Source organism: Ailuropoda melanoleuca, chromosome 4 (genome assembly GCF_002007445.2).
Source record: "Ailuropoda melanoleuca isolate Jingjing chromosome 4, ASM200744v2, whole genome shotgun sequence".
Taxonomy (NCBI): domain Eukaryota; kingdom Metazoa; phylum Chordata; class Mammalia; order Carnivora; family Ursidae; genus Ailuropoda; species Ailuropoda melanoleuca.
This window is the reverse complement of record NC_048221.1, coordinates 133099835-133110573: the sequence shown is the minus strand read 5'-3', so window position 1 is coordinate 133110573 and position 10739 is coordinate 133099835. Positions and strand designations below refer to the sequence as shown.

General features: G+C 36.8%; 1 protein-coding gene across 2 annotated transcripts in view; it reads right to left on the bottom strand.

Annotated features, from left to right (window-relative positions):
• The window catches only part of NBAS (NBAS subunit of NRZ tethering complex), a 336415-nt gene that overhangs the window by 274607 nt on the left and 51069 nt on the right, over window positions 1-10739 (bottom strand). For both annotated transcript variants that reach the window (XM_034659882.1, XM_034659883.1), the window contains one exon: window positions 6197-6265. In XM_034659882.1, the coding sequence (XP_034515773.1) occupies window positions 6197-6265 (69 nt within the window). The remainder of the gene's footprint in view (window positions 1-6196; window positions 6266-10739) is intronic.

The following is a 10739-nucleotide window of genomic DNA, read 5'->3' as shown; positions in this document are numbered from 1 at the left end:
GGATCACGCCCTGAGCCGAAGGCAGATGCTTAACCACTGTGCCACCCAGGCGCCCCCATCTATGGCCTTTTTAATTGACACTATTATCAATTCTATTTACCTCCTTGTCTCAAATCTCTCCTCAAAACTTTTCAAAAGGTACTTTCCTCTTACCTTATTGAATTTCTTGTATAGAAATGTAATACTAATACTACTGAAATTAATAATATGAACAAGATTTTAACTTTCACCTCTATTTCTCATTTATTAAACCACTAGCTAAAACGTCCATTTGATCTTTGTTAATTAAAAACACTAATTAAAGCCTTCTACTACTGGCAGCAATATTTAAAGTGGAATTGTGCCTGCTCTCAAATACTGCAGTAAAACTTAACTGTCTTGTCTGAGAGAGTAATTCTTTTAAATGTTAAATATCAGATCTTTGTACTGAGATTAGTTTAAATTGCCTAACTTTCTTCCACTGCATATCATCTACATAGAACAACTGCAACTGAATGATTTCCTATTTCATTACACCTTTCAAATGTACAAGCTATATTAAAATTAAAGTACTGAACTGTAGCACATACACTCAAAATGTTCTAAATTACCACATAGTTTTAAAGGTGAATTCATAAGCCCTGCTCTTCCAACATTCAACAATTATTTATTGAATAAACATATTCAGTAATACAATATTACATATCAAGCACCATTGTACATCCCGGAGAGCCAGCAGCGAGCAAAACAAAAATCTCAGTTCAGTAGATATTCTTGCCCACTGTGGTTTACAAGTCTGACCCCCCCCCCAAAAAAATCAATCAATCACCCTCAAAAGTATGGTTAACAAACCTGGGGGCAGCAAGTGGGAGACAACACTGCAAAAGTATGTAGGAAAGAGAAAGCCATTGGGAAAAAAATTTTCCAAGCCAATATCATTTATAAAAGAACTGTAAATAGCTTTAATTATTAATATACTCTTTGAAAGATAATATTATATGCCAGACAACCAGCAATTGGTTATTTGGAATCATATAAAGGCCATATACGAAAAACCCACAACTAACATCATAGTCAATGATGAAAAACTTTTCCTCTAAGAGAGCTTTTCCTCTAAGATCAGGAACAAGACAAGGATGTCCACTCTCACCACTTTTATTCAACATAGTACTGGAAGTCCTAGCCACAGCAGTCAGACAAGAAATAAAAGGCATCCACATCGGTAAAAAAGAAGTAAAATGTTTACTATTTGCAGGTGACATGATATTATATATAGAAAACCTTAAAGACTCCACAGAAACTACTAAAACTGATAAATGAATTCAGCAAAGTCACAGGATACAAAATATACAGAAATCTATTGCATTTCTATACACTAATAATAAAGTAGCAGAAAGAGAAATTAAGAAAACAATCCCATTTACAATTGCACCAAAAAAAAACAAAAAAAAANTACTGGAAGTCCTAGCCACAGCAGTCAGACAAGAAATAAAAGGCATCCACATCGGTAAAAAAGAAGTAAAATGTTTACTATTTGCAGGTGACATGATATTATATATAGAAAACCTTAAAGACTCTACTAAAACTGATAGACTTAAAGACTCTACTAAAACTGATAAATGAATTCAGCAAAGTCACAGGATACAAAATATACAGAAATCTGTTGCATTTCTATACACTAATAATAAAGTAGCAGAAAGAGAAATTAAGAAAACAACCCCATTTACAATTGCACCAAAAAAAAACAAAAAAAAAACCCTAGGAATAAAGTTAACCAAGGAAGTGAAAGACCTGTACCCTGAAAACTATAACACACTGATGAAAAAAACAGAAGATGACACAAACAGATGGAAAGATATCCCATGCTCATGGGTTGGGAGAAGGAATATCATGAAAATGTCCACACTACCCAAAGCAATCTACAGATTTTAAGCAATCCCTATCAAAATATGAATGGCATTTTTCACAGAACTAGAACAATCCTAAAGTTTGTATGGAACCACAAAAGACCCAAAATAACCAAAGCAACCTTGAAAAAGAAAAAAACTGGAAGTATCACAATCCCAGATTTCAAGATACAACACAAAGCTATAGTAAATCAAAACAGTATGGTACTGGCACCAAAAAAAAAAAAAAAAAAAAAAACCCAAAAAAACAAAAACAAAAACAAAAAATACATAGATCAATGGAGGAGAAAGAGAGCACAAAAATGACCCTTTTTGGTGCTTTTATGGTCAATTAACCTATGACAATGGAGGCAAGAATATACAATGGGGGGAAATGGTCTCTTCAACAAATGGTGCTGGGGAAACGGGACAGCTACATGCAAAAGAATGAAACTGGACAACTTTCTTACACCACACACAAAAATAAACTCAAAATGGATTAAGGACTTAAATGTGAGACCTGAAACCATAAAATTCTCGAAGAAAACAGGCAATAATCTCTCTGAAATCTGCCATAGAAACATTTTTCTAGATATACTTTGGCAAGGGAAACAAACAAACTAAACTAAACTACTGGGACCACACCAAAATAAAAAGTTTTGCACAGCAAAGGAAACTACCAACAAAACAAAATCTACTGAATGGAAGAAGATAATTGCAAATTATATATCCAATAGGAGGCTAATACAGAAAATAACTTAGAGAGGTGCCTGGGTGGCTCAACTGGTCAAGTGTCCAACTCCTGATTTCAGCTCAGGTCATGATCACAGGGTCATGAGATCGAGCCCCACCTTAGGCTCTACGTTCAGCCCAGAGTCTGCTTCAGATTCTCTCTCCCTCTCCCCTCCCTGCTCATACACACGACTCTCACTCTCTCTCTAAAAATAAATAAAACCGTTAAAAAAAGAAAAAAGAAAGAACTTACACATCTCAACACCTTAAAAAAAAAAGTTAAAAATTAACAGATCAGGGTGCCTGGGTGGCTCAGTTGGTTAAGCATCCAACTCTCAATCTCAGCTCAGATCTTGATCTCAGGGTCATGAGTTCAAGCTCTGCACTGGGCTCCACATTAGGCATGGAGCCTACTTTAAAAAACAAAAAAAAATAACTAAGAAAAAAAAAAGAACAGAGGATATGAAAAGACATTTTTTCAAAGAAGATCAGAAAAGGTGCTCAACATCACTAATCTTCAGAGAAATGCAAATCAAAACCACAATGTCACCTCACATCTGTCAGAATAGCTAAAGTCAAAAACATAAGAAATACCAAGTGTTGGCAAGGATGTGGAGAAAAAGGAACCCTCATGCACTGTTGGTGGGAATGCAAGCTGGTGCACGCACTGTGGAAAACTGTATGGAAGTTCCTCAAAAAATTAAAAATAGAATTACCATGTGAAACAGTAATTCCACTACTGGGTATTCACCCAAAGAAAATGAAAACTCTAATTCAAAGAGATATATGCACCCCTATGTTTATTGCAGCATTATTTACAACAGCCAAGTTATGGACCCAACCCAAGTGTCCATCCATACACGAATGGATAAAGATGTGGTATATGATAAATGATGAAATATTACTCAGCCATAAAAAGGATGAAATCTTGCCATTTGCAACAACATGGATGAATCTAGAGGTTATAATGCTAAGTGAAATAAGGCAGTCAGAGAAAGGAAAAGACTATATGATTTCACTCATGTGGAATTTAAAAAATAAAACAAAGAAAAAGAGACAAAAAAACAGACTCAAATACAGAGAGCAAACTGGTAGTTGTCAGAGGGGAGGTGGAGAGGCAGGAAGTGGGTGAAATAGGTGAAGGGGATAAAGAGTCCACTGATAATGAGCGCAGAGTAATAGATAACATTGCTGAATCTTATATTGTACACCTGAAATAATACAACACTGTATGTTAACTATATTTGAATTAAAATAAAATAGGCATCATAATGCCAGTAATGCAAGCTTCTTGGGAGATCATGTGAAAGTACATGTAAGCTAGAAAGCATTCACAATAACAGTGAATTATTAGATAACCCATATGAGGCCTTTCAGCTCTACAATTACAGCACAAAAAAATCTATGGCCCATAATTATTTCTGGGCTAGGAACCATCAGGTACAAATCAGGCATCACATAACATTCAGATATTTACTGAAGGAATTGATTTTAGAATACTAATTTCATAACATCTTTTTAAGGATTCTGGTACAATCTGCCATTAAGACAGATCAAGATATAAGGAAATGAGTTGTTTGCTTCTCCCTTGTGCTTAATCACAGAGGATACTCTGATTAAGGAAAAAGAGTCGAGTTCCACACAAAAGAACTGCCAATAGCAGGGTCAAGGCAACACACAACTGGAGTTCCCAGGTGGTAAGAAAGTTTTTTTAAAAAAGGTCTTTCTATACTGATTGAACAGAGTTACACTTGCCTATTAATAACCCAAATCAACTAATAAACACAGAATCTAATAATTACACAGAATACAAAGGAGAGGCATGAATAGCAATCCCCAAATTCTTGTTCTAAATATACTACAACTATACTGGTCCAAGTGAAATAAACACAGAATACAAACAAGCGTCCATGGATCCTGCAGCCCAGCAAACCGGATCCCAGCACTGCTCTAGACCCTTCCAGAACTTGGCACACGCTGCTGCCAGCCTGGAAATGTCCGGAGTTCCTCCTTCTGCATGAGGAACTCTCACTTCCAAATCAATCTCCATTCCAGAATGAAAGGCTGGCTCTTCTGCACCTCAGTGGTCCTTCATACGATGTTACAGAAGGGGTTATGAAATGTGTAATATTGTGTTGTCTCACAACCGCTTCTATAACCGCCTCTGCCACTCCCCTGAGGGCTCCTTGAGGAAATACGATGCATTTTATTCGCCTGTTTATTCTCAGCTCTAACATTACGCCTGGGCTCAAATGCAGTGTTTGCTGACTGACTGAAAAAAATGAATAAACACTTACATGACATATTATTGCTTTATTATAGTCAACAAAATAAAACAGACAAACAGTGAGCCCTTTAAAATTTGTTAAAGACAGTAACTTAGGAGCAGATTCTACTCCGGAACCCAACACTGCACTGTGGGTTAACTAACTAGAAGTTAAATAAAAATCTGAAAAAAACAAAAAGATAGTAATTTAAATAGTATTAAGGAGAATGGGGAAAGAATGCAGGGAGAAAAAGCAAAGTAACGCTCTTGTGCACTAAAATGGTAACAGACCAACAGAGGCATCAGAGTAAATTAGAAAAAACCAAGTGCATGGCAGAGGCCAAGTCACTTGATCTTCCATATGTTTCTTCATCTACAAAATGAAAACAAACTCCATGAACTGACTGAAGAGAATGCTAACTGGAAAATAGCACAAACATACAGGGGTTCAACACGAAAGTGACTTTCCAGACATAAACAGTAGTGGTACTGTTCGCTTCTACAGACAGAATGCCAAACCAATCCAGAATACAAAATTTAGCTGAAGTCAATGGCAGAGAAAGAATTCAAACTCAAATTTTTAAATATATTAAATACAAACGCAGCAACCGAATGCTCATCTTATTTCCTACGATTTCTGTTATTTTCTTTTAATTTCCTTTGAGTTAGTAAACAAATTGAAGAAACAAAAAAATGAGGTTGTTTGGTTCTCCCCAAAACAGGAAGGGAATGATCCGATGTCTCCACATGGGCCAAGACTCTGTGAGAGCAGGACAGAGAGAGACTGAATAGAACCATCTCCTGCAGAGGAGCTCCTGAGTATCTCACTCACATTACAATGAAACCAACAAACACCCTTGCCACGGATCCACACATCTCTTACTGAGGAAAACAGTATAACAACAGTACCTGAAGCTCAGAATCAACATGGCTTGTTTCTTCTGGGAGCTTCAATAATCTCAGATTTTTTTTTAATTAAGACAAACTGAAAAGTATATACTGTGGACAAGGATACAAAATTCACAAGATAAAATGAAAAACTTCAATCATATAATGATTCCAGGAGATTTCTTTGGCTTACATTCCCAGACTAAAGAGGACTAGGTTCATTCTTTACTTTTTTAAGTTTCTTTATTGAGATAATGTATAGTAAAACACACAAATTTCAGTGAATAGTTCCCTGAATGTTTACTTATGTATATGCCCCCATAGTGCACAATTAAGAGAGCACATCCAGATGCAGACCTATAACATTCAAGGTTCATTCAATTGTCCTTTAAAGGTACTCTGGGTGAAAATATCTGAGAAGCCCAAGGGTAAGCTTGTGAGTTACCTGTTCTTGTCCCGGGCGACTATAAAACTTGACACTTAACATCCTTAATAATCCCAATGTCTTTGGTACCTACAAAATAAATGCACATCATACAAAGAAAAATTAATGGAATGCTTTCCACTGTAAAAATTCTTTTATCATGAAATGCAAACTATAGCAGACCTAGTATTTTAATAGTTGAGAAAATAGGGGTGTCTGGGTGGCTCAGTCAGTTAAACGTCTGAGCTCAGGTCATGATCCCAGGGTCCTGAGATAGAGCCCCACGTTAGGCTCCCTGCTCAGCAGAGAGTCTGCTTCTCCCTCTCCCTCTGCCCCTCCTTCCTGCTCGTGGGCTTGCTTTCTCTCTGACAAATAAATAAATAAATACTTAAAAAAAATAATAATTGAGAAAATCATCAACAGGTATCCAAGATCTTGGTGACACTCTATTTGGGGGAAAAAAAAAAATCCAAGTGGTAAATCTGTCAACATACACCCATATTCAAATGTTTTGTTTTTTAAATACACACATAAAAAGTCTATTACAATCTATGCAAATTAGAAGCCACTCAAGCTCTTCTCAAATGACATTCCCCAGGTTATCATTTTTATCCTACTATCATTATGGAAAAGTCAAAATTTCCAGTAAAAATTTCATTCATTAAGGAATTGATCCTGTACTTGAAAAATATAAAAAAAAAAATTAGAAACCAGTAGTTGAAATAATATGACACAAGATTATTTATTTTAGATTTAAGAGATACATATATAAAAGCAAGAGGGGGAGAAGGAAATAATTTAAGAAATGGAAAACAAGTTTTATTGAAGATGCAGAGAATTTAGTACACTATTAAGGGAACGTAAAATGGTACAGCTGCTGGGAAAAGTCTGACTCTTCCTCAAAAAGCTAAACATAAAATTACCATTTGACCCAGCCATTCCAACTTAAGTATATACCCAAAAGAATCAAAAACAGGTATTCAAACAAATACTTGTACCAAACAATTGTTCATAAAATACTATTAAGTGGAAACAACTCAAATGACCAATAAAGAAAAGAATGAACGAAATGTAGTATATCCACACAACAGAATACTGTGCAGTCATTAAAGGGAACGAAGCACTGATACATGCTACAACTAGCATGAACCTCCAAAATATGACGCGAAATCAAAGAAACCAGATACAAAAGGCCACATATTATCTGATTCCATTTATATGAAACCGAATAGGCAAATCCACAGAAACAGAACAGACTAGTGGCTGCCAAGAGCTGGAAGGAGGAAGAACAGGGAGTGACAATTTAATTAATAGGTATGAGGTTTCCTTTTGGGGTGATGAAAATATCCTGGAACTAGATTCTGGTAATGGTTGCACAACACAATGAATGTACTCAATGCCAGTGAATTGTATACTTTAAGATGGTTAATGGTTGATTTTATAGTATAGGAATTTTTCCTTAAGAGAAAAAGGCAAAAAGGAGTACTGTTTTGTTGAGGTTAAAAATTTTTTCTACCAGAACTTTTGAGTAGCTAAAGCCATTAGTGATGGCTCCATATCTCCCAATATTTCCTCCAACAAAAAAGAACAAGAAGGGAAAATATGAAGTTCCTGGCTGGCTCAGTCAGTAGAGCATGCAACCGTTGATCCCAGGGTCATGAGTTCAAGCCCCATGTTAGGTGTAGAGATTACTTGGAGAGAGAGAAGAGAAGAGAAGAGAAGAAGAGAAGAGAAAAGAGAAGAGAAGAGAAGAGAAAAGAAAAAAGAAAAGAAAAGAAAAGAAAGAAAAAAGGAGGGAGAATCTACATGAAAACCATGCCCTCAGGGGCACCTGGGTGGCTCAGTCAGTTGGGCATCTGCCGTCGACTCAGGTCATGATTCCAGGGTCCTGGGATCGAGCCCTGAATTGAGCTCCCTGCTCAGCGGGCAGCCTGTTTCTCCCTCTCTCTGTGTCCCTCCAACTAAATAAATGAGTTTTTAAAAAAATCTTAAAAAAAAAAAAAATGTCCTCAACTTAACTTGAAGACAGAAGATAACCCAAACCTCAAACTAATTTTAAGTAGAAAAACAAAAATCAGCAAATCCCAGGTGTCATCTCCACTGCTTCTGCCAACTTCCATGTGCCCATGACACTCACTACAAGGCCTGGTGGTGAGCAAAAGCAGATTGTAAAAATAATGCAGGACCCAGGAAGGACAGACAAGGGAAGGTAGCAAAGGGCTCTGACATCTATCTAAAAACATTGTCAAAAGTACAATCTAAGAAAGCTTGCCAGAAACTGAAAAAGATCTGAATTCATATACTGAAAGAGCCAACGGTATACCTGAGAAAATTAAACCGAAAAAAATCAACTCCAGGAAAGCTACTAAATTTCACACACAGATAACGAAAATCCTCAAGGCACTCTAAGCAAAATGACCACATAACATTTGTATGTTATTTCTACATTTCCCTTTGTAGGGAAAATTATTTAACTTAAGTGAGAATTTTCAAATTCCACAGACAAAGCAAAGCAACAACAGAGTAGTGGCTTTTTTTTTTTTTTTTAGTTCCATGAAAGAAATGGGAAACTAAGCATTTTATATCCAGACATGTTTTCCTTCAAATATCCAGGCTATGGAAAACAAGTTTGAACATACAAGAACTTAAGGAACTCTACCTATGAGCCTTTCTAAAAACATCTACTAAAAGAGAGGAGCCTGGCTGGCTCAGCCAGTAGAGCATGCAGCTCTTGCTCTCAGGGTCCTGAGTTCGAGCCCCACACTGGGTATAGAGATTACTTAAAAATAAAATTTTAAAAAACAAAAACAAATCACATCTACTAGAAGATAATTTCATCCAGCCAAGAGATGACTGCGAACACTTCAACAAAAGAAGTAACAGCATTCTGGGGCACCTCGGTGGCTCAGTCATTAAGCGTCTGCCTTCTGCTCAGGTCATGATCCCAGGGTCCTGGGATCGAGCCCCACATTGGGCTCCCTGCTCAGTGGGGAGCCTGCTTCTCCCTCTCCCATTCCCTCTGCTTGTGTTTCCTCTCTCACTGTGTCTCTGTCAAATAAATAAAATCTTAAAAAAAGAAGTAACAGCATTCTGAAAGAGAAACAGACATCAAAGACTAAAGATGAGGATGAGGGTAGAAACTAATGTGCAAATATTACATGTTTTGTCAAAGTAGCAATAATATAATTTAAAAAGGGAAGAGAACAGAAAGCAAAAAGGAAAATAAACTGATTTTTATAAAACTGATTAGTAGGGATTAAAGAATACAAATAGGGGTACCTGGGTGGCTCAGTCGGTTAAGCGTCTGTCTTCAGCTCAGGTCATGATCCTGGGGTCCTGGGATGGAGCCCAGTATGGGACTCCCAGGGAGCCTGCTTCTCCCTCTCCCCCACCATGTTCTTTCTCACTTGCTCTGCCTTCTCTCTCTCTCTCAAATAAAAATCTTTTTAGAAAGAAAGGAAGGAAGGAACCAATAAAACTGATAAACTGGTAAAATATTGGAGGGCACTGATAACATCAACAAGATAGCTGCAGTGAAATGATGGAGGTAAATCCCCAAGTGAATTTGAATTCAAGAGAGAAAAGAAAGATGAAGTGCAAACAAATATAGATAGCTCTTGAACATGCTGAAGAAAGGGAAAGAAATGGGGGTGGTAACAGGATTTAGTGGGATTAAATCCCCCAAACCAAATGAAACAAAATGGTTTTTATGATGGAAAAATAAAAGCATGTTGTATGCCGGTAAATCTAATTGACAGCAAAATTCATGATGCAGGAAAAATATCCTTCAATAAGCAAGAGTGTGAGATCTGGTGGACAAACCAGATGGGTTGGCCTTAGCTGGCACAAGGAGAGTTCGTCTGTAAAAACCAGAGAAAAGGTACTGAGACAGAGATGCAGGAAGGGCGTGGGATCTTATGGAAATATTCCTCTGATATGTCTATTTTCTGAGGGAAATGGGATTTCTCAAGGAAACGGGATTCCAAAAAGCCTGTGTTCTTTCCTCAAAAACATCCTTTACCCAAAAAGCAGCAACATAAAAATTAGTTTTGTTCATTTTTTATGTATTTTGTAAAATTCTGATCTTAAAAATACAAACAGATAATAATAATGAACACTATAGATCATTTTATGGTTTACCAAGGACCTTCACATATTTTAGCTCGTTTGATTGGGTCAAAAGCCTTACTACACAAGTGATGAACTAGAATTACAAATCCAGACTTCAGACTCCCAAGTCTGGGTCCTTTCCTTTCTTGCAGTTACTGAATTCAAACCTGCTATTTATTACAGCTTATTGTCCTTACTTGTGGACACAGCTATATCCTCCAATACAGTAAAACCCCTGGAGGGATGCTACCTTCCTATTCCTAATACCCAGAGCAGTGATTCAATGTTAAACAAATGAATAAATAAAACTATCTCACGTCAATTTGGAAACTTTGGTCAATGCACATATTGAATCTTGCATAGTCTCTTTTTACAACCTAGCAGGCTTGTGAGAGACTAAAATGTATGTGTCAGTAGCATTTTTTCGTCAATACCCACCCCAACACAACAGCAA